Below are 24543 nucleotides of genomic sequence, written 5' to 3'. Positions count from 1 at the left end.
GCGCCGGCCGCTTCCCAGCCTGGCTGAAAGGGCTCGCGTAGCCGGCCTTGTCGGCCCCTGAAGCGCTCCCTGGGTGGCCTGGCCCCAACTCCCCTCCCGAGTCGCGCAAAGGGAGCTGCTCCTGGCTCTCGTCGGCCCCCCAGGTTTGCTTTCCTTCTTTTCCCGAAGGTGGGCCCTGAGGTCCACCGCCGCGAAGCCTGCGGCCGCCGGGAAACCCAAACCCCAGTGTCCGGAGACCAACCGGAAGTGCGGTCCCAGGCGGAGGGGCGGTGCCGGCGGCCGCCCGGGTAAGCGGGCCCGCGGGGCCTGGGAGGGGCGCGGCCGCGGGGCCCGGGGGAGGGGGAGGGGTGCGGCGGGACCAGAGCCAGCCCCCCCACATGCCCTCCCCGGCCCTCCGGCCTGCGCAGGGTCACGGCTGCCCCGGCCGCCGCCGCCGAGCGGGGCCCGGGACCCCCCCCTGACGGCGGACCGAGAGGCGGTCAATGAAAAGTTGAAAGAAGAGCAGCTCAGTACGGCCGTTCTTGGAGAGGATAATAGTAAACGTTACCAGGCACTTTTCTAAGCGATCTGTATCTCTCATATTGGGGAAAATCCCAAGGACGTTGAATGAAGTCCCCCCCCCACCGCAACCACCACCATCTTTAAGACAGAGATTAGTTATGTTGTACTCAAATCTATACACAGAAGATTATTTAACCATGTCGTAACTATGGTTTAGAAAACTGCGTTATATGTAACATTGTACTGTATGCACTTACCAACTACGTCTTGGGGTGTATATGGTAGAAGAATGGGTCCTTGACCTTAGAAGTTGAGATAATGCAAACAAAAAACAGCAGAAAGAAAAATCTAAACAAGTAAAACAGGACTCAGGGCTTTCTTAAGAAGTAAAAGTCATTATCCAGAAGGACTCTTAATGTTTCGGCTAGTGCTGGTTGGGAAGGAAGTGATGGCTCCCAGTGGCAGCTACTTCTTGCAGGAGAAACAGAAAGTAAGCAAATGCGGGAAGAGGTAAGATGTGGTTGAAGGCTGACGACCAGACTGGGGAGTAAATGGGACCGGTATTTAGATGTCCAGCTCCAGAAAAAATAAAAATTTCAGAAAAAATTATAAATTTCAACATTATTCATTTTTCTCTAGGAGAGGGAAGAATTGAGTGCTATGCGTACTTACGGACTAGAGACCTTTTGAAGCCAAAAGGAAGACAGTCTTGAGTCTTCATTGTTATGGTAAGTAGCATGCCAGGCTGTATGTTTCTATATAAATGGATTTTGGAGCGGATGGGGTGGGGCAGTACTTGGGGAGGACAAGAAGGATTGGGGAAGATAATATGAAAAAGGGATTGATACTTTCTTAGCTCTTGAGATAGCAGAGTGATAAAACTGGATCCTCTTCTACTAACTTGAGTGTATTTTCTACTGCTTTCCAACACACATATTCACAATAGGCTTATAATAATTGCTTCTTGATTGATTTGCGGCCCCCAAAAAGGCAGTATGCCCGTTGCTTAGGCTCTGTAGTTAGAAAATTGAAATTTAAACCGTGGCTGCGCTACCTACTAGCTGTGAGTTCTTGGGTAGTAATATTTAATTGCCCTAAGCATCAGGTTTTCTGTTAGTGCAAATACCGGTATTAATACCTATCTTACACAGTTCTTGGGAAGATTAAATGAGGCAGTCCATGCAATCAGTGAAAGATAAATGAGGTAATCCCTCGCCTCGGGCTTGATAACAGTAAGCATTAGATTAATGCTTTATCGACTCTGCTTGTCCCATACACCCTTTAACTGTAAGAATAACCTTGAGCTTTGAAATTCTATACTCAGCTTCTCTGCTTGGACTTTTATTGCGTGCCTGCTTATTCTGCACACTCTGACGCTAGCCATGGAAGAGAGAACCAGTCTCTTCCTAGGGTGAGGTAAGAGAAACCTCTTGGAGAAGGGTCCCTGGTGGACCAGCCAGGGCTGCTCGCCTAGCTAGTTGCATTGCTATGGGGGTTCTAAGGATTATGGTGGTCCTTTATTTTGCTGTGGTATTTATTCATATTTTTCATTCATGCAACAAACATATGCCAGAGTCTAGGGGTGTTGCAGTGAACAAGACTAAGTCCCAACCCTAATGGAAGTTATATTCTAGTAGGAGAGAGAAACAAATTAACGGATATAAAATATATACCCCAAGGTTGGAGGATGAGAAGTGCTATGAAGAGAAATAAAACAGGATAAGAGAACAGAGCTGTTTTATATAAAGTACTCAGGGTGTGCCTCCTTTTGAGGAATTAATTTTCAGGGAGAGACTTGGATCACATAAAGAAGCAAGCTACCTGGCAGGAAGAACATTCCAGGCAGAAGGAACAGGTGCGAAAGTTCTGAGGTGGCTCGTGAGGCTAAAGATAGGTGGAGGTGCCACATTATAAGGAACAGTGAGAACTGGGTTTTATTCTGAGTCTGATAGGGAACAGTTGTAGTATCTTGAACTAGGGAAGTGTCATGGTCTACTTTAAGTTTGACAACCAGACTATTTTATTTTCTAGGTGCTGACATCTAAAAGACTTAGATAAGAATAAGAAAATGATTTCCTTATTTTTTTAATTTTTTTTTTTTCTTCTTGGTGCCCCACAGTTTATTGGCTCCTTAGGGCAAATATGATACCCTGGGCTGATAACTTTAGGGAATACTCTGATTTCATTTGCCAGGCTATGACCAAGCTCCGAATCCTTTATTTCCACTCTGCTCTCCTTTTGACCTGAGCAGTAATACACATTTTAAAAGACAGAGCTTCCATAAACCTACCATTTTATATTAGCTATTTCTCTATATGCCTGCATATCTTTCCTTAGTTGTGATTCTGAATTTTTCCTTTTCATCCTAATATTTCTCCATAAATCTGTTTCTAGTTTTTGCATAATCTCCATACTCATCATTAACTGGCTGAGTTATTTTATTGTTTATGATTTAGTTAATTATTTTATATGGATTTTGAACAAGGCTTTACAGAAGAGGCAGGTGCAGAGGATGGACTTGATAAATAGGGTTTTTGTGTGTGTGAAGATGGAATTCAGAAAATAATAGAACCTGTCATTTATTATCTGTTGAGACCCAGGCACTGAGCACTGAGTCCTTTGGTGGCGACATCTTAGGTTCTCATGGCAGTTCCATGAGGCATGTAAGAGTATCTTAGCTGTTTTATCAAAGGAGAAATTGAAGCTGAAGGAAGTTAAGTAATATACCCAAGTTCTTGCAGTTACAGAGGAGCAGTGGGAATTTGAACCGAAATCTGATTCTAGAACTTGAACATTCAGTTTTAACTAGTGTAATATTTCGACTCTTAGCTACCATGTTCTTTAAAAAACAAACTAAAATATCTTTTAATTTTGAAATAATTTTAGACTTATGAAAAAGTACGAAATAGTACAAAGAATGTTCATATACCCTTTGCCTGTGATCCTAAATGTTAACATTTTACTATATTCGCTTTATGATTCTGTGTGTCTCTGTATACACATACATATACACATTTTTCTCTGAACCTTCTGAGAATAGGTTATAGACATAATGATTCTTCTCAAACTATAAGAACATTAAGCCCTAAAAGTCTTATGACATGCTAAGCCCTGAAGTCTTAAGAGATTAAGCGCCAAAGTCCTAAGGTATGTAATGAATTAACTTCTCTCCTATGCCTGTACGGTGCTCCTAGCTACATACCATTCTTGGAAGAATTGAAAAAATAGTTACTCCAATCATTTTCCGTAGGGCTTCATTCTTTCCTAGAAACCCAGTTAAGAATGTCTGCCTTAAAATACAAATCGTTTATTTCCTAAAAACAAGGCTCTTCTCTTACCATTACAGCTATCACAGTCCGGAAATTAACACTCACATAATACTGTTATCTTACTCAAATTGAGCCAGTTCTTCCACTAGTGTCCTTTTCAGGAAAAGGAAAAAACTGGTTTTTGTCGGCCAAGATCAATCCATCATTCCCCATTTCATTTAAATGTCTTGTCTTCTGTGTCGTGGAATATATATCCTCAGGCTTTGTCTTTCATAACCTTGACTTTTTTTTTTTTTTTAAGATTGTATTTGTTAGAGAGAGGGCACAAGCGGGGAGGGGCAGAGGGAAAGAGAAGCAGACTCCCCACTGAGCAGGGGGCCCACGTGGGACCACCACCTGAGCTGAAGACAGACATTTAACTGACTAAGCCACCCAGGCACCCCATTGACTTTTTTTTTTTTCCTTTAAGAGGTTAGACCATGTATTTAGTAGAATTTCCCTCAATTTGGGTTTGCCTGATGTTTCCTCATAATTACGTTCAGGTTTTACATTTTTGGCAAGATAGCCCAGAGGTGATATTCTGTCCTGTTCTTTACATTCTATTTGGCACATTGGACATCATGTTACTAGTAATGGTGACTTTGATCACTTGGTTAAGGTGGTGACTTTCAGGTTTCTGTACTGTGAAGTTACTCTTCTTGTTTCTATAATTATTAAATATCTAGTAGGGAGATATTTTCAGACTGTGTAAAATCCTGATCTCATAAACTTTTCACCCACTGGATTTTTACCTGAAACAATTAAACACTCTTCTTTTGACTGGACATGGTGATTTTTAAAATTCCATCAGTTCTTCCACATTTAATTGTTGGCTTTTTTTTTTTTTAAGATTTTATTATTTTATTTGACAGAGAGAGACACAGCGAGAGAGGGATCACCAGCAGGGGGCGTGCGAGAGGGAGAAGCAGGCTTCCTGCCGAGGGATGTGGGGCTCAATCCCAGGACCCTGAGATCATGACCTGAGCCGAAGGCAGGCAGACGCTCAAGGACTGAGCCACCCAGACGCCCTTTGGCTTTTTTAATATGAGAAAAACTTCCAGGGCGCCTGGGTGGCTCAGTCATTAAGCGTCTGCCTTCGGCTCAGGCCATGGTCCCAGGGTCCTGGGATTGAGCCCCCATATCAGGCTCCCTGCTCGGCGGGAAGCCTAATTCTCCCTCTCCCGCTCCCCCTGCTTGTGTTCCCTCTTGCGCTGTGTCTCTCTCTGTCAAATAAATAAAATCTTTAGAAAAGAAAAACTCCCTTCTCCATCTTTATTCACTTTTTTTTTTATCTGTATAGATTCATGGATTCTTATTGTGTTACTTATTACAGTTACTGTTTATCTTGATGTTCTGTTTGTTCCAGATTTTACCATAGCAGCCCCTTTGGCCTGGCTTCTGGGTCCTTATGGCACATTATCAGCACTTTTTGAGCACTTCCTTATCCTCTGGTACAAGATGTTCTGGGTTCATCTTGTACTTTCTAAACCCCGGAATCAGCCATTTCTCCTAGGAGCCCTGATAGCTTTCAGTGGAGAATGGCGTTTAGAAACCAAGACCTGAGTGTGTGTTATGCTCATTACTACTAGGATTTCATTCTTTTTATGACCTTTCAGCAGACGTTACTAGAAAAATAAAGTAGAATAAACACACACTTTGACACATACATGCATTTCTATTTTTTCTGTATATACTGTAAAACCTTGGCCTTATACTGATATTTCTAATTCCGGTTACAGAGTTCATTCTTGCCCTTCCGTTGTCTATATTTATAACTCCCTTCTCTGGCAGTGAGGAATCTGTGTGCCATTTTACCCATAGTATATTTACTTATTTGTTCAGTCCTAGGGTATGCATTAAGTAGTATATCTTTACCATCATGGGGAGGAAAAAAACCCTACTAATGAGAATTCAGTAATTGTTTGTAGTTCTTTTTATCTTTAGCTTGAGTTTGTATAGTCCTAATACTGTATTAAAGTACTGTTTGAGTTATTTCTTTCCCTTCTGGGTGTTGTGTTACTCATTTGAAACTGACTCATTTGTTTTTGTTTGTATTACATTTTGACATTTCTCTCTAGTGTCTTGTCTATTTATTTACTGAATATGTGAAATGTAACAGTTCTAAAAGTAAAAGTGTTGTGTGTGTTACAAAAATGTATAGTCCCAGACGGTGACCCCCCACCTCTTTACACCAGTTCCATTTTCCTGTCCCTTTTAATTCCATTTTACGTACCTTGTGATGATAACCACATTCATTAGTTTCTTTTACCTTTTCCAAATTTCTTTTTGGCCAAATGAGTAGATACATGTATAGATGTGTGTGTGTTTTTTAAAGATTTTATCTGTTGATACATTTGAGAGAGAGAGAGAGAGAGAGCACTAGCGGGGGGGGGGGCAGATCTATTGATTTATTTGAGAGAGAGAGAGAGAGCACTAGCGGGGGGGGGGGGGCAGAAGAGAGAGAACCCCAAGCAGGCTGCACACTCAGCACGAAGCCCGATACGAGGCTCAGTCCCATGACCCTGAGGTCATGACCTGAGCCAAAACCAAGAGTCATGCCACCCAGGCTCCCACAGATACATGTGTGGTTTTTTATTTCTACCTCATTCTTGCACAAAATGTAGCATACTTTTTTATACCATTGTTTTTAAAATTTTACAGTATGTTCTGAAAATCACTCCACACCAACGCATAAAGGTTTTCTTCATTCTTTTACAGCTTCGTAGTACTCCATTATATGTGCATATACCAGATTTGTTCAACCACCTTCTTATATATGGGCACTTAAGTTTTAAATATTTTCAAATTATAAACATTGCTACAGTGAATAACTTTATACTTGTATATTTTTATGTCGTTGGAGGTGTATCTTCAGAATCAATTTCTAGAAATGGGATTCTGAGTTAGATATAAATGCGTATCTAGTTTTACTAGATGTTGTCAAATGCCCCTCCAGAGAGTTTTACCAATTGGCTTTCCCTCTAGCAACATATAAGAGTGTTTGTTTCCCCACAGTTTTGACAACAAAATGTGTTGTCGTACTTTTCAATGTATGCCAACTCGATTGGTGATAAACAGTATTTCACATGCACTTTTCAGTTATTTCATTTTTTTATCATAGACTTTTTTTAGAGTACTTTTAGGTTCACAGCAAAATTGAGTAGAGAGTACATGTTGTTGCTCTCTGTCCTCTGCCACCCCCCACCCGCCCACCCCAGCCTCCCCAGCTATCAACATCTTGGCCCAGAGTGGTACATTTATTACAGTTGGTGAATCTGCATTGAGATATCATTGCCAGCCAAAGGCCGTGGTTTACTTTAGTGTTCATTCTTTGTGTTGTACATTCTGTGGGTTTTGACAAATGTATGACATCTATCACCATTTATAGTGTCATACAGGGGAGTTTCACTGCCCTGAAAATCCTCTGTGCTTCATTTATTCATCCTCTCCCCCACCGACCCCTGACAACCACTGATCTTTTTCACTGATTACGTAGTTGCCTCTTCTAGAATGTCATGTACTTGGAATTGGACAGTTTGTGGCCTTTTCAGACCGGTTTCTTTGACTTAGCAATATGCATATAAAGTTTCTCCATGTCTTTCCATGACTAGATAGCACATTTCCATTTTAGCAGCACTGAGCAAGATTCCGCTGCCTGGATGTAGCCCAGTTTATTTATCCTTTCATTGACTGAAGGACATGTTAGTTGCCTTGAAGTTTTGGCAATTATGAATAGAGCTGCTATAAACATCCTTGTGCAGGTTTTTGTGTGGATACACATTTTCAGCTCCTTTGGGTAAGTACCAAGGAGCACAATTGCTGGATTATATGGTTTTGGGAGAAACCACCAGACTGCTTTCCAATGTGGCTGTACCATTTTGCATTCCCACCAGCAATGGATAAGCATCCCCATTGCTTCATGTCCTTATTAGAATTTAGTATTGTCAGTGTATTGGATTTTGTCATTATGTTTTTTGTTTTGTTTTGTTTTGAGAGAGAGCTTGCACACAAATGGGGGGGTGGGCAGAGGGAGAGGAAAAAGCAGACTCCCTGCTGAGCTGGGAGCCCAACTCAGGGCTTGTAGGATTTTGGTCATTGTAATTTATAGTAGTAGCTCATTGTTTTAACTATCAATTCCTTAATGACATGTAGTGTTGAGCATCTTTTCCTATGCTTATTTGCCATCTGTATATCTTCTTTGGTGAGATGTCTGTTTAGATCTTTTACCCATTTTTTAATCAGGTTGTTCCTTGTGTTTTAAGAGTATATAAATATATTGTATATTTTGGGTAACGGTCCTTTATCAGATGTCTTTTGCAAATATTTTCTCCCAGTCTTGTGTCCTTTGCAAAATAGAAGTTTTTAATTTTAATAAAACCCAGATTGTTACTTCTTTTATAGCTCATGCCTTTCTTTGGTATTAAATCTAAGAAGTCATCATTGTCTTTATTTTCCCCCATGTTATCTTCTAGGAGTTTTATAGTTTTGTGTTTTATATTTAAGTCTATGATCTATATTGAGTTAATTTTTGTGGAAGGTATAAAGTCTTTGTCTATTTCATATTTTTGCATGTGGATATCCAGTTGTTCCAGTACCATTTGTTGAAAAGACTGTCTTTCTGCATGGTATTGCCTTTGCCCCTTCGCCCCTTTGTCAAAGCTCAGGTGGCTGTATTTATGTGAGTCTATTTCTGGACTCTGTTCCACCAATCTGTTTATTCTTTTACCAGCACCACACTGGGTTACAGTGGCATGGTAGGAGGTCTTGAAGTTGAGTAGTGTCAGTGCTCCCAGTTTTGTTCTCTTTCAATATTGTGCTGGCTATTCTGGGTCCTTTGCTCTCCTTACATAAACTTTAGAGTCAGTGTGTTAATATCAATAAAATAACCTACTGGGGTTTTGATCGGAATTGAGTTCAGTCAGTAGATCCAAGGTAGGAAGAATTGTCATCTTGACAATATAGAGTCTTCCTATCCATGAACATGGACTCTCTGTTCATTTATTTAATTCTTTTTTATTTTTTCATCAGTTTTTTTGTTTTCTTCATGTGAGATCTTGCTAGATTTGTATATAAGTATTTCATTTTCATTTTGCAGACGTGCTAATGGTAATTGTGTTTTTAACTTGAAATTCCAATCCTTTATTGCTGGTATGGAAGAAAGTGATTGCCTTTTATATATTAACCTTGTATCCTGCTGCATGCTTGCTATAACTGCTTGATTAGTTCCATTTTGTTGTTGTTGTTGATACTTTTATATTTTCTACACTGACAGTCATGTGATCTGTAAGCAAAGACAGTTTATTTTTCCCCCCATTCTGTGTAATTTTTATTTCCTCCTCTTATGGTATTATCTAAGACTTCCAGTATAATGTTGAAGGAGTGGTAGGAAGGAACTCCTTACCTTGTTCCTCATCTTAGCTAGAAAGCTTCTAGTTTCTCACCATTAAGTATAATATTTGCTGTAGTTTTCTTGTATTCTTTATCAAGTTGATGAAGTTCCTCTCTTTCTAGTTATTTCATGTACTTTTAATTTGAATTTCTCTAAATATGGGTGAGATTGAACATCGTTTCATATGTTTAAGGAACATTTTTTTATCTTTTTATGTATTGTCTTTTGCCTATTTTTCTCAGGTTTTTGGTGTTTTCTCTCAATTTTAAGAGATCTTTATATAATAGATTATGTTTATATAACATATATGTCAAATATATGTTACAAATTTTTCTCTCAGTTTGCCCATTGACTTTTGACTTTGTTCTTTTCTTTTTACACACAAAATGTTTTTATTTTAGTCAAATGGCCAATTTTGTGTCCCAAGCCAAAAAACCTTTCTGTACACTGATATTACCTGTATATTCAGTACCATACGGTTTCAATTTGTAAATTCAGCTCTTTGATCGATGTGGAATTGATTTTAGTGTATGGTGTGCAGTACGGATCAAATTGTATCAATTTTCATGTGACTATCCTGATGTTCTAACATCATTTATTAAAAAGTTCATTTTTTTCCCTGGTGATTTGAGATATCACTCTTATTGTATACTAAATTTCTGTATATGTTTGTATCTGTTTCTGGATTTCTATTTCACTTATCTTTTTATGTATTCACGTACCAGAACCATATTTTTTTTTTTTAAGATTTTATTTATTTATTTGACAGAGAGACACAGCGAGAGAGGAACACAAGCAGGGGGGAGAGAGGGAACACAAGCAGGGGGAGCGGGAGAGGGAGAAGCAGGCTTCCTGCCGAGCAGGGAGCCCGATGCGGGCCTCGATCCCAGGACCCTGGGATCATGACCTGAGCCGAAGGCAGACGCTTAACGACTGAGCCACCCAGGCACCCCCAGAACCATATTTTTTTAATATTAGAGGCTTTATAGCATATTTTAATGTCTTACAGGGTTATAAGTCACCCCTCAATCTTTCTTTTCATTGTTTCCTGCCTTTTCTTGCATGTTGGTTTTTCCAAGTGAATTTGAGTAATAACTGTAGCTCAAGCATTGTGATTTTTCTGTAAAGGGTCAGAAAGTATATACTTTAGGCTTTGGGGGACAGATGGTCTCTGTTCAACTATTTAACTCTGCCATATGAGAAAGAAGCCATGAGCAATACATTCATGAGTAAGTATTACCTTGTTTCAGTAAAACTTTATAAAAACAGACTGCAGGCCAGAATTGACCTGTGGGCCATAATTTGTCCGCCTTTGGTCTAGTTCCATGAAGAAGTTTATTATTTTTGTTGCAATTGTATTAATCCATAAATCTTTTTAGGAGGAACTAACATCTTCATTATATTGAATCATTCTGTCCCAGAACAAAAGATGTCTTTCCATTTGTTCAGGTCTGCTTTGGGGTCTTTCAGTAGTGTCTGAAAGTTTTCCTCTTCTTCATTTTACATAATTACGTATGTGATTTACATAATTATGGTTTAATTTATCTTTAAGTATTTCATATTTTGTGGTTGTGCAAGGAGTATTCTCTATCTATACACTAGTTGGTTGTTATTTTTGTACAAAAAAGGGCTGTTCATTTCTGTGTGTGAGTTTTATATCCTGCTGCCTTACTGAATTCCTTTGAGTCACTTTTAATGTTGATTTTCTCTAGGGTTTTCTAATTATGCCCTTCTATCTCCAAACATATAATTTTATTTCTTTTCTATTTGTATACCGCTAATTGATTTTTATTTTCCAATTGCACTGGCTAATACTTCCAGTTCCGAGTTTAATAACAGAAGAGATAGGGGTCATTCTTAACTTGTTGCTGATCTTATCGGAAATGACTAGTTTTTCTCACTTAGGTACTGGCTGTTAGACTAAAGAACGTATATTTTATCATTTAAAAGGAAGTATTCATTAATTCCTACTTTCTTGAGTATTTTCATCAGGACTGGATGTTGATTCTGTTGTGAGTTCCTTCAGCATCTTTGAAGATAATCATGATTCTTCTCCATAGACCTGTTAATATGAGACATTATGTTAATGGGTTTCCTAATACTGAATAAATCTTGTGTTCCCTGAATAACTCCTACTTTGTCATGGTACTTTACTTTTCTTAATGTGGTTTTAGATTTTTATTAGTATTTTTCACACTAATATTGGGCTATAAACATTTTTATATTCTTCATCAGGTTCAGTTGTCAATGTTAAACTATTTTCACGAAAGACTGGAAGTTTTTCTTCATTTTTAGTGCTCTGGAAAACATTTTTGAAGCATTGAGTTTATTTGGTCTTTGTAAGTTTGTTAGAATACCCTTATGAAATGATCTGGATCCAGTGCTTTTTTGTGGGCTGGTTCCTTAACAACTTTGTGTTTATTCTGTGCATATTGGTGTTTTAAAACTTTCTGTCTTGGATGGGGTGATTTTGGTAAAAAACACAGTCTGCCTCATAGGTTATCACATTTATTTGTGTAGAAGTCTGCAAAGTGATCTGTTATGTGTATGTGGGGCTTTTTGTTTTACTTATTTATTCCTTATCTTTTCCTTTTTTATAAATACGTACTTTCTCTTTTTCTTCACTAAGTTAGCTAGTAGTGTATCATTTCTTTAAGTTTTTCCAAATAAGTAGGATTTTGATTTATAATTAGGTTGGTTTTCTCTTTAGTTCACTGATTTCATTTAATTCGTTATATTGACATAAAAGTACTTAAGATTATGAATATTCTTTGATCACTGCTTTAAATTTATTCCATAGATTGTAATCTGTAATAATTTTAATTATCAATATTTAGAAATTTTGTTTCATCTCCCCATTTGCTGAAGAGTTGTTTTATTTTCCCCATTTAGGTGGGGTTTTTTAAATTTGGTATTTCAATAAATTTTTAGATTCATGTCTTTTTATGGACTTACTGATGCTGTCTCTATGACCTAATATAAGACAGAATCCTGTGACTGATTCATGTGTGCTTGAGAACAAAGTTTACTTCCTATTATTAGGGTTAAGTTTCAGTAGCTATCATAAGGCTTACTAATTAGATTCTCTAGGTTTTCTGCATCATTACTTTTTTTGTTCTACTTTGTATGTCTTTCTACTGATAGTGGTATGTTGTCTTATTATTAATGTTTTTGCTATATTTCTTGTTATCTATTGTAGTTTTTGCTTTGTAAGGGTGACTGCTGTGTGATTTGGTTCAAAATCATAACTATTACAAGCTGTATTATGATTAGGGCTTTCAACATTAAAAAGTGTCCTTTATCATGTTTAATGTTTTTCAGCCTGAATTTTCCTCTTCATGATATCTTGAATATAAGGCTTTCTTTTATTGTTTCTAATTGCCTGTATTACTTTTTCTGTCCCTTTAGTTTGAGCCTTTCTGAATCTTTGTTTTAAGTGTCTCTTGTATTTAGCATATAGTTGGGTCTTGTTTTGTGAGCCATGGTAAAAAAAATTTGAATAGGTGAGCCAAACTCATTCTCATATATTGATACGATTGACATGTTTCGTCTCAGCACAATCATGTTATTTATATTTGTCCCGTTTTTTCAGTTACTTGTGTTTGCATTGCTCTTTCATTAACTTTTTTAGAATGTTTGATTTTTGTTATCATGACTACCTTTGAACATAGATCTTTTGTAATGCCTTAGTCCCATGTTCTGATTTAGCCTTTAATTGTCTGGTTTTTCAGTTTTTGGTAGTATCCCTTAACCCCTGTCTGCAGTTAATGCAATGACCAGTGAGGTTATTTCAGTTTGTTCTCTCTTCTCCTTCCAGTGTTTAGTTGGATTATGTCTATTTTATTAGAACATGATGTGTTTAACAAGACTGCTAATTCAGTGACACTTGGTCAGGTTTTGTGGATTTTTTATCTTTTTTATTTTTTTAACTAGAAGACATATCTTTGAAAATAGTGAGGGCATGACTTGTGCCTTTTTTATTTTACTCTTTTCTAAAAAAAATTTCCCTTCATCTTGAATTTCTCTCTGCTCCTTTTCTCCTTCACTGTGCAGTCCAAAGGGTTCCTCTCCCTTCCTTTTTACTCTCTTTTCCTAAAGAATTGCCACTCCAGGACTGCCTCTAAGTCTGGTGTGTGAGCTAAAAGTCCTTTCCTAATATCCCGTTCTGATCAGAACTTTAAATTTTTTTTTCTTGTACTGGGTTTTCTTTTTTCTTGTAATGGGTTTTCTCTTTCTGGCAGGAAGCTCAGTTGATTTTGTGCACCACGAGCCCTCCTCTCTACTCCACATTTTCAGATTGCTCTCATTGGTGGTCTGCAGAGCTTGCATATGAAAGCTAGGGTTTAGCACAGGTGTGGGTTTGGGTTGTGCATTTCTCTTGTTCTTACAGCTGTTAAAGGATGTGCTGGGAGATTTGGATTTCTGCAGACACCATTACCCCCTTCCTAACTGTTTTCTTACCGTGTCCTGTGTAGTTCTTCCAGAGGTATTTTGTTCTTTCTTCCTCCATATTTAAGTCCGTTTTCTATCCATTGAAGTCAGTTTTGAATCATTTTCATAGAAGCTCATAGGTTCTCTGAAAAATCCTAGTTGAATTACGATTTAGTTTCCCTGACTTCTTTGTTTCAGGCTGTATTGCGTTCAGGCCAGGGGTTACTCAAGGGAAGGACAGCAACGCAGAGTCCCCTCGCTGCTGGTTAGGTTGGGCTTTAAATTTTGGTCTTCCTTGACCCGCGTGCTATTTACTTTTCAGAGTCCTCAAGTAGCTGGCCCATACGTTCTGTCCAGATGTCATAAGTGCATTGTGAGGGAGAATAAGAATGGCCTGTGTTTACTCCGTCTTAACCTGGAACCAGAACCATGAAACATGTCATCTTTCTACTGGCAGCTGTGAGGGACTGTCATAGAGAGCCTCAGCTAAATGTCCCCATGTGTTGTCTGGGGCTGAGCAGTTCCTTTTTTGCTTCTGATCCTCAGGAACAGGAAGGTTCTTGAGGGAACTGAAGCCTCAGCCACCTGCAATAGGCAGGTTAAAGCTGCTGAGGGAAGGCATTGGTGGTCAAGTCTGAGCTCTCAAACTTCTATGCCCCTAATTGACCCCTCCCGAGTTGTTTCTGGCTGAAATAGAAATCCCCTTAGGCCGTGGTAAGTTTTGAATAACCAGAAATGTGATGATTGCCTGCCCACCAGGGAAGGAAGGGTGCTGATGGTCAAGTCTTGGTTTTGTTAGAGCACAAGAGGCTTTTGTGGTCCCGACTGCCCTGTAGGTGAAGGCCCCCTGAGCTCCCGCAGGGAGAGTGACCCGGAGCGTGCGCCATCTTCCGCTGAGAGTTAGGGCTGGGGCTCTGCCTTCGATGTTGTTACAGTCCCTCGGAGGCTGTAGATTGTGCAGATGGTTTTCAGATTCTTTGTTGGCCCCTTTCTGTAGAGTTATATGGGATGGTTTAGGACTGTGTTAACCTCCTCAGAACTGAATTTAAGGGATTGTATAAGAAAACCCAACTGCTCTTTTAAGGAACCTAGTTTACCCATTTTCAGGTTCTTCGAGTGAAATGCTCCAGTGCTAAGTCTGCTTATTTATAACTACTTAGCCTTTTCTTATCCTTGTGTTTTACAGAACACTCTCTTCCTTGAGAAATCAGATTCTCGGGAGCAGGAAGTAAACGCCGCTTTCCTTCCAGTTAGCTTCTAGGTAAGCTACAGTTTCTCTAGAAGCGTGCCTTCTCTCTCCTAGACCGTGCCCCATCAGAGTAGCTCCTGTGTCTTCTGGCATTCGGCCCTTTTCCTTCACCATAGGGACGCAAGTAGAATTACGGTAAGGATTTACTCATGCGCTCGGCAGATGCTGAGTAAGCCCTGACTCTGCCTGGCACTGCTCTGTGTACTAGAGAAGGAGCAGCACGCAAGACAGGTAAATATCCCTGCCATGTTTCAGACCATAAACAAACCAATTACACCATGTATCAGAAGGTGGTAAATGCCGTGGGGAAAAGCCAAGCAGAAAAGCGGGTAGGGAACGCTGGGGCGTGGGGGGCAGTTCACAGTCCTAAATATGGCAGTCGGGAGAGGCGCCCTTGAGAAGTGACCTTTGAAGAGAGAGCTGTACACACCCCTGGGGGGAGAAGGCTGGAGACCCAAGAAAGGAAGGGCAGAGGCCCTAAAGGGGGTGTGGGTGAGGACAGCCCGGAGGCCACTGTGGGTCGCACCGTGTGGAGAGAACAGGGGAGAGCAGATTGGAACAGCAGTGGTCGGGGTGACAGCAGCCCTTGTGAGGCCTTTTGGGCCATCGTGGGGACTGAAGGGGAGGAGCGGGGGAGGGGAAGCCACTGAAGGGGCAGAGAAGAATCTCTTGTTATAACAGGAGTTCACTGGCTGGGGGTTGAGGCTTTGAGTGTAAGGAGGGTGGGGATTGGAGGGTGACAGGAGGTGCCGGCACTGCCATGACGCAATGCCACAGACTGAGTGCTCCAAACAGCGAATTTATTTCCTCACGGTTCTGGAGGCTAGAAGTCCAAGATCAAAGTGCCCGGTCTGGTTTCTTCTGAGATCTCTCCTTGGCTGGCAGATGGCCGTCTTCTCTGTGTTCATATGGCCTTCCCCCTGCATGCGCGTCCCTGATATCTCTGTGTCCTGATCTCTTCTTACAAAGACGCCAGTCTTTATGGTGGTTAAATAACTGGCCCAGCATCGCACAGACGGATGTAGAGTTACTGTATTTAACATAAACGTGTGTTTTTTTGCTCACCTGCTTCTTCCCCTTCCCAGAGCTGTGAACTTTACTCTTTCGGCCGTACATCCCACTTTTCTCTCATTCTGTCCCTCTTTAGTGGTTTTAACATTACATTTCCTGTGGGCAGTCTGTTCCTTGACTTAAGAAACTACTCCCATCCCATTCAGTTTTCTCTCATCCCCTAGAACTAAACATGAGAACGTGTTTGAGTTGACATCTGGAGCCTTGGTATTTCTTTTTATATTTATAAATAACTTTTTTTTTTTTTATTATAACAACTGTCTCTGTGCCTTACACATGGAGAGTTTACAAATTGCTGAATGGAAATTGGAAAACCAATCAGAAAATTGATGAAACAAAGTCATCCATCTTCTGGATCCTTTCGCCTCACCTCATTGTTTCCTCTGAATTCAGGTGACTGTTGCTTATTCTGCTTGTATAGCTGCTTTGCTTTGCGTTCTGGTCCATCACGTTTACTAGGGTGATGTTCAGCCTGCTCTCATATTGTTTCCTCTCACACCAACACACAGACTCGGCCCGCACATCATAGTTGGTGAACGGTGGACTCTGTCCCTAGAAGAATGTACACATACCAAATAACATTTGCAGTCAAATTTCACAGTTTTCATAGGTTATTTAGGAGTCCATAGATTCCAAATAAGGACATCCGTTCTAGCTTTGAGCACCTACTGTGTGCCAGGTACTAGGGAAGCAGCAAATGAAATAAACAAAAATCCTGGTCCTTTAGGGGCTGACATTCTGTGGAGAAAAATAAAACAGGAGAGGACAGGAGTGTTGTAGGTGCGGGTCAGCTGGGATTGCAGGTGTGTGACAGTGTAAAGCAAGGTGGCCAACGATTTGAGGAAGATGAGGGAGGGAGCCTTGAAAATCTAGAGGGGATAGCACTTTAGCCAGGAGAGACTGCAAGTACGAAGATCCTGAAGTGGGGGTGACCTGGCTGGTTTGCAGAGCAGCAGCGAGGCCAAGGTGACTGGTATGTGCTCAGTAGGAGAGCCAGGAGAGGGGTCGGCGGAAACCAGGCGGCAGGTGGCTTAGGGGCTTGTGGGCTTCCAACAGGAGCAGTTTTGGCAGAGTTATGAGGACGAATATTAGGTTGGAGGATGTTCCAGAAACTTTGGGAGACAAGAGTTGGAGACAATAAGCAGATTTATTTCTTTTGAGGAATTTTGCTGTAAAAAGGAACAGAGAAGAGTTTTTTTTAAGGTTTTATTTATTTGACAGAGAAGGGTTGTGAGAGCAGGAACACAAGCAGGGGGAGTGGCGGAGGGAGAAGCAGGCCTCCCGCGGAGCGGGCGCCGGGTATGGAGTTCGATCCCAGGACCCTGAGGTCATGACCTGAGCCGAAGGCAGACGCCCAACCGACTGAGCCCCCCAGGCGCCCCTGTAACAAGGAACAGGGAGGTGGGATAATAGCTTGAGGGTGAGGTGGTAAAGAAAAGTTTTCATGTTGGTTGTGCTTCTGTTTTAGGAGAGCAGAAACAGCCAGTTTGCTGATTAGTGTGATCCAGAAGAAAAGAACAGGTGCAGGACGGGGGGGTTAGAATTGCTGGAGAGATGTCCTTGTGGAGGAAAGGGATGGGACCAAGTACACAGACGGAAGGGTTGTCCTTAGACTGAACGGAGGCAGCCTCATCCACAGTGATGGAAGGAAAGGTGGAGTGCATGACCACACTGGCAAGAAGCTGGTTGATGGGGTGGGAGCACGGAGAAGTGGTTTTTTATGTTTTTGAGTATGTGTGTTGTGTTGTTTTTTTGGTTCGCTTAAATTTTCTCAGTAAAATAGGAAGCACAGTCATCAGCTTTTACTCCTTAGATGCTGCGAAGGGCTTTGAAGGTATGACAAGGGTCAAACATGGAAACGATCCTTGAAAAGAGTAAGTGTGAAGGACAAAGAAAATGGTGGTTTTTCCCCTTTTGTTTCTCATGTGTTTCTTCTTTGCTATATTGTGAGCGGTTGATAAATGAAATGACCAATTCACTACCCCCTGTGCTGCTCTCCTGAATCAACCCAATGTATAGCATTAGTCTGTCTTTCCGTATTCCTGTTGGCTGTGACACCTTTAATTCACCTACCAGTGTAGCTTCATGGAAAATAGGTCCCCAGTTGAAAGACCTCCGTATCTCTCTCCTCTCCCTCTCCTTTTTAATCTCTTACTCATTTGAAGGTGATCTGCCATCTCTTACCCGGGAGGAGTGGAGCATTGGCAGCCTGAACAGAGGGCCGTTTTCGGTTACGTTAGAAAGGAGAACTATGTCATTGTGATCTTCCTTTGTAGAAGGACTTATTTCCTTAAGATGCTCAACTCCAGGAGCTTTAATACTTGCACATGCCTCTAACAGGAGAGAAACTCTTCCACATCTCTTCACTGTATAAAGAAAAGCCTGGTATTAAAGCAGGTTTGAAGCCAAGCTTTCATCTGTAGTCAGGATTTTTCTTTTCCTTTTTTTTTTTTTTTTTTTTTAAGATTTTATTTATTTGAGAGAGAGAAAGCATATGAGGGGGGCAGGGTCAGAGGGAGAAGCAGACTCCCTGCCTGGCAGGGAGCCCGATGCGGGACTCGATCCAGGGACTCAATCCCGGGACTCGATCCCGGGACTCCAGGATCATGACCTGAGCCGAAGGCAGTCGCTTAACCAGCGGAGCCACCCAGGCACCCCAGTCAGGATTTTCCTATTTGAGGAGGGTTTGTGCTCATGTGGTCATAACAAAGAATCTTTATCATAATAATAGCATAAGAGCTAACACAGAATGCTTATTACCGTGAGATGAAGAGGGGATTAACTTACTGTTCAGTTCCACAATGTGAAATAAGTTTAGTTATAAGTCCCATTTTACAGAGGAACAAACTAGGTGGGGAAGAGTTGTTAAATACCTTGCCCAACATCACACAGCTGGGATGATGGAGCCACAGAAACCCTTCTCTCTCCCAGTGCCTTGGGAATTCTAATGATCGTTACCATTTCTTTCCAAACCTTCCAATGGAGAGGACTGCATAGATGTTCACAGTCCTTTTGGGGTTGTTTTCTCTTGAGCAAGCGTACTAACTACGAGGCCTGTCCTGATTACTCAGTTGAAGCCAGGGAAAGGGGAAGAACCCTGGTTTTGAGATCACCCAGGCTCATAAAAGAAATAACTTTTCCAGGTCTTTTCCTGCTGACTAGTTTTGTATTAGAAAAGAGGAAAACTAACTGGCTTCAACCCCTGTAAAAACTAGAGCACTTACGGACTCTGATGGAGAATTTCTGTCTTTCCTGCAGTAATTTTAACTTTGAGCATTCTTTTCTTAGTTACAGGAATATAAATAATACTTCTTCTTTGTCTTACAGGGTTGGAAATACCAAGTAAGGAATTAGTCTGTATGATGCTGGAAACGTGTAGAGACGAGCTGCTCATGACTGAAAGGCCTATGACAGATGTATCTTTCAAGTCCTTACCAAGAAAATGACTATGAAGAACATGATGGGTCAAGAAGACCAGTGGAAAACTCCATAGGAGAGAGCCATAGAAAATGTACACTTCAGAAGAGAGATACAATCAGAGAACTCAGAAAAGGAAAATCTATCATGTATGCCCTCAGAAGGGTAAAAAGATTTTTATTCATGTGCATGAGATTACTCAAATAGATGATCAGATATACCAGTGCCTTGAATGTGAGCAAAACTTCTGTGAAAACTTAGCTCTTATTATGTGTGAGAGATCCCATCCTGGGGAGAAACCTTATAGATGTGATATGTGTGAGAAAACCTTCGTCCAAAGCTCAGATCTTATTTCACACCAGAGGATCCACAATTATGAGAAACCTTATAAATGTAGCAAATGTGAGAAGAGCTTTTGGCACCACCTGGCCCTTTCGGGACACCAGAGAACACATGCAGGTAAAAAATTCTATACATGCGATATTTGTGGCAAGAATTTCGGTCAGAGCTCTGATCTGCTTGTCCACCAGCGAAGCCATACAGGCGAGAAACCATATCTGTGTAGTGAGTGTGATAAATGCTTCAGTCGAAGCACAAACCTCATAAGGCACCGAAGAACTCACACAGGTGAGAAACCGTTTAAGTGTCTGGAGTGTGAAAAAGCTTTTAGTGGGAAATCAGATCTTATTAGCCACCAGAGAACTCATACTGGTGAAAGGCCCTACAAATGTAATAAGTGTGAGAAAAGTTACCGACACCGTTCAGCCTTCATTGTTCATAAAAGAGTTCATACTGGGGAGAAGCCCTATAAATGTGGTGCCTGTGAGAAATGCTTTGGCCAGAAATCTGACCTTATTGTACACCAGAGAGTCCATACAGGTGAGAAGCCGTATAAGTGCTTGGAATGCATGAGAAGTTTTACTCGGAGTGCCAACCTAATCAGGCATCAGGCAACTCACACTCACACTTTTAAATGCCTTGAATATGAGAAAACTTTCAGCTGTAGCTCAGACCTCATTGTGCATCAAAGAATTCATATGGAAGAGAAACCACATCAGTGGTCTACATGTGAGAGCGGCTTCCTCCTGGGCATGGACTTTGTTGCCCAACAGAAAATGAGAACGCAGACCGAGGAGCTGCATTATAAATACAGTGTATGTGATAAAAGCTTCCAGCAGAGCTCAGCCCTACTCCAACATCAGACAATCCACATCGGTGAGAAACCGTGTATCTGTAATATGGGCGAGAAAGGTCTGGAGCTCAGTCCTCCCCAAGCGTCAGAAGCCTCGCAAATGTCTTGATCCGACAAGGAGTTATAATACCATAAAAAAATGTATTTACATGTCAGAGAACTCAGTAAAGAACTCTAGGCAAATCTCAGACTTTCCTCAGAGCTCAGACTTCAGTGGGGACCAGAGAATGCAGCTGTGGGAAGTTGAGAAATGGTTTGCCCAGAGAGCTACCCTAACAGAACACTTTATCAGTCACTCCAATGAGAAACCTTACAAATGCCCTGAGTTTGGGGAAAACCTTTAGTCCACGCTCATATCTGATCATCCACAAGGGGATTCCTACAGGTAGGAACCTTACAAATGCAGTGAGTGTGAGAGAGCTTTCTAGCAGTGCTCACCCCTCCTCATCCCAAGAGAATTCACACCAGAGGACTTTTTAAATGCCCTCAGTGTCAACAGAGCTTCAGACAGTATGCACGTCACATTGGACGTCGGAAAGCCCACAATGGGGAGAAACCCCAGCAAGTGTGTAAAAAGCTTCTAACAGAACTATGACTTTCTTACTCTTCAGAGAAGCCATACTGGTGAAAATATGTATATTTGTCTTGAATGTGGCAAAAACATGAGTTGGAAGAGCCTTCTTGGGTTTGCACCAAAGAAACCCAATCTGAGGAAAGACCTTACTAAGTCTCTGAGTGAGAAAAACTTCTGTCAATAATCAGCTCTCATGGTACACCAGGGAACTCGCATTAGTGGAAAACCCCCCTTGAGTCTGAAAAAAGCCTTGCTAGAAACTCCTACCTTATTGGGTCCCAAAGAACGTACTCTCTGGAGAATTTTGGCCAGTGAGAGATCTAATTGTGGACTGTGTACATATAATAGGTAATAGTTGACCCATACGGTAGAGATGACTTTTAATGGAGTCAGTATGTAAACAGTTGTTTAGATACCCGGAAGCTTGTTCTGGGAGGAGCTAGAGCAGGTCACAGTAGGCCTGATGGGTAACTCAGGTAAAGATGCTTTTCTTTTATCTGAACCACTTAATGATTGCTTTACTTTTCGCTTTTTAAAATTTGGAAATCCAATAAAGGAAAGGACTGTAACCTTGTGATAGAAGGCGTGGCATGTGTTCCCTGTGGGGGAAAGGATTATGTTGACTTGGCCTCTGTGGGACTAGTGTGTTGACAGTAGCCTGGGAACCTTTTGCTGATCGTGAAAAGAACGGAGCAGCTAGGGAGTAGTTCCCCTGGATCAAAACTCTCCCAAAAGTTCTCCCTTTGGAGGGCCAGCCTCATAAAGAGGCAGAATACTCAGCTTTTTTACTTAGCATGAGTTAAGGCATTCCCCTCAAAAGTTTCCTTTCCCTCAAACATCTTTGGGAGATGATCACTGGTTTTTGAAATTTCAGCTTTAGAGACTGACTTCTTTTAAACTGAAATGCAAATTTCAGTATAATAGTCATGTCATGATGTCTCTAGCATCTGTATTTTTATGACTTTAACTCGCCTCTTTCATTGATAAAATGCTCTTCAGCTCCTTGCAAAATGATTAAAGGGAAACCAAAAGAAAGGTTTAAGTCTGAGTAGGCACAGAGTAAAACACTTATTTGATGAATCAATAATGAAGGAGCTAAAACTTTGTGATTTTGAGTATCCCAGACTCCAAAGCTGGTGTTCTTTTCACTCCATTATCCTGCTGTTTATAGCAAATCAAGCCCCATAATGATATGCCTTTCATTTATTTCAGTTCTGCCAAGGAAAGAGAATACTTTTTATTCCCAGGGAAAGGATTGCAGTCACCACAACATAAGGTACCTGTGTGGCTTGGAATGTAGGATTCTGAATGCTAGAAGGGAAAAGTAGTTGGCAGATTCATCAGAGATTTAAGGATAAGCACTTATCTCCAACTTAACAGGATAATTCACGATCATCTCTAACGTTCTCTAGAAATACTATAATTAATCCAGGGATTATAAATGGACAATTCTGAGGGTTTTTTTCTTCCCTCAGATTAAAATATTACATTTAATATAAGTACTTAAGATTCCTACAGCATTTGGGACTATAGACTGGTGAGTAAATATTTTGTTGCTACTCTGGGTTCTCTGGTTTATTTAACAAATCCCTGAACTCCAGAGAGTGCTGGCATTCAGACTTAAGGGAGGTGGCCAGCTGCGACCTTGTGTGCAGCTCTCAGCTTTGATCCTAATGGCTGGTTGATGAGCCTGATAATCTTAGGGTCCCAGTGGATATAGCTTATAGTGATAATAAGGAATCTGGTTCTAGGGTGGGGTTTTCTTGGTCTTTTTTTTTTTTTTTTTTTTAGAAAACAAATGCTGGAAGTTTATTTGATCTGTTGTGTTTTAGTAATTTTCATAAATAGCTCTTATACCATGAAAAGTTGCCCAGTGTGATAAAACACGCAAGATGTATTTGTTTCTCTTTGGTGCAGATCATGCCTATCACTAGTATATGTTTGACGGTTGTAATACTTAAAATAGTATTGGGTGTATGGCATGGTGGTGATGAAAGTTAGTCCTTATGGCTACTTATTAGTCATTAGAACTTGGAGAAGGGGACAGTTTATATCGTTGGCAGGGCAATGACTTGCCCCTTCTTTCAACTAATCTTACTGGTAATTCTCTCTAGTCTTTAAGTAAATTAAGGATGGACCATCCTTCAAATGGAGAACAGTTGGGGTATGAGACAGGTCTGAGTGAGGGCTTTTAACCGTGGGGAAAAAAGGTGTTGGTGTTATTCATAGAGCATAACCTGAGGTTGGAGAGGACCACTTGGGAGCCTGTAACCAAAACTAGAAGGTAACTTCTGGGATGGATGGAGGTTCTCTTGAGACAGTGCCAACCTAAATCTACCTCAGGTAAGTAGTTAGAGTAACTTTTTCAAGATTTCAGACCAAACGAGACACTTGTATTCAGTCAATGTATTCCTATGCTTTAATGTTTTTGTTTTCCCTTAATTCTTAAATAAACATTTATTCTGAAAAGCTCCATTTTTTGTCTCCAGTCTACTAAGAACAAGCATTTCCCCTACACTTGTGAGAGAATAAAGCAGATGTTCAGGACCCTTTCCCAGTACACACCTAAATCGTTTATGCTGTACACTCTGCCTTCCAGTCTTGTCAGTTACACCTCAGTGAGACAAGGCGAAAGAATAAAGTGGCTATTCATGGATATTCCTACTTAGGCCTAGTAGAGGTGATAGCCATTAGAAGGTCTCTAGAATTCCAGGAGTTTCTGATGCTAATGCAGAGAAGTGAACGGAAACCTGGAAGGAATATTGTGTGTGTTCTGCTGTGGATATTGGATCTTTTTGGAGTCTCCCCACTGCATCGCCTAAATAGCACAGGAGAGAGTAAAAGCCTAAACTGCCCATATTTGGGGTTAAAATTCATTGTTTGAGTAACCTTCATCCTCAAAATCAAGAAAAATTTTGAATTTGCAGTTCTCAGTGGAAGCCACATAGGGCAGCGGTTCTGCCGCTTCCCACCTTATCTGCTGGAGTCGGGGCCCGGGAGGTGGGGTCAGAATGGTGGTGTTCCTCCCATCATCAAGTTTACTTCCGCTCATGTTTGTTCGGCCAACCAGAATAGGTCTCCGGGTTTTAAGTGGTTTATTTTTATTGTGAGAAAAGAATCAGAGGAGGAGGAATGACCGCCGGGTGGATGAAAAGGGGAAGGAAAAATGGCACAACTGGGTTTTGTTTTCCTCCTGACCTTCGTGTAGAGTGGTGTGCCTGGGACGGGGCCTGCAACCGTCATGCTCTCTACCCCCACTGACGCTGAGGCTCCGCCCCCACGTTGAGGTGGGCTGTGGTGAGACCTTTCTGGGGAAAACAGCCACAGCGCTTACACGTATTGGAAGAGAAGTGGTGTCTCCGGGGAAGTAGAAAAGCAAAAGTGCATCCCAGCACACATACGCCACTAGTG

At 41.1% G+C, this 24543-nt stretch overlaps 1 protein-coding gene across 4 annotated transcripts; it reads left to right on the top strand.

Moving 5' to 3' along the window:
• Positions 1-23607, top strand: ZNF322 (zinc finger protein 322). 4 transcript variants are annotated; one of them, XM_028107459.2, is made up of 5 exons: positions 1-287; positions 1141-1229; positions 14816-14890; positions 16232-16342; positions 19277-23607. In XM_028107459.2, the coding sequence occupies exon 5, from the start codon at positions 19459-19461 to the stop codon at positions 20665-20667; it is 1209 nt and encodes a 402-aa protein (XP_027963260.2). In that variant the 5' UTR covers positions 1-287; positions 1141-1229; positions 14816-14890; positions 16232-16342; positions 19277-19458; the 3' UTR covers positions 20668-23607. The 4 variants fall into 4 exon arrangements, with proteins under 4 accessions (XP_027963260.2, XP_027963262.2, XP_027963259.2 ...); XM_028107461.2 differs by lacking the exon at positions 16232-16342 and having other exon boundaries at positions 1-143; XM_028107458.2 differs by lacking the exon at positions 16232-16342.
• The last annotated feature ends 936 nt before the right edge of the window (positions 23608-24543 follow it).

Source organism: Eumetopias jubatus, unplaced genomic scaffold, assembly GCF_037043125.1.
Source record: "Eumetopias jubatus isolate StellerSeaLion01/CBP00866 unplaced genomic scaffold, mEumJub1_p1.0 scaffold_6, whole genome shotgun sequence".
NCBI lineage: Eukaryota > Metazoa > Chordata > Mammalia > Carnivora > Otariidae > Eumetopias > Eumetopias jubatus.
The sequence above is the reverse complement of the archived record's forward strand: the minus strand, read 5'-3'. Positions and strand labels throughout refer to the sequence as shown.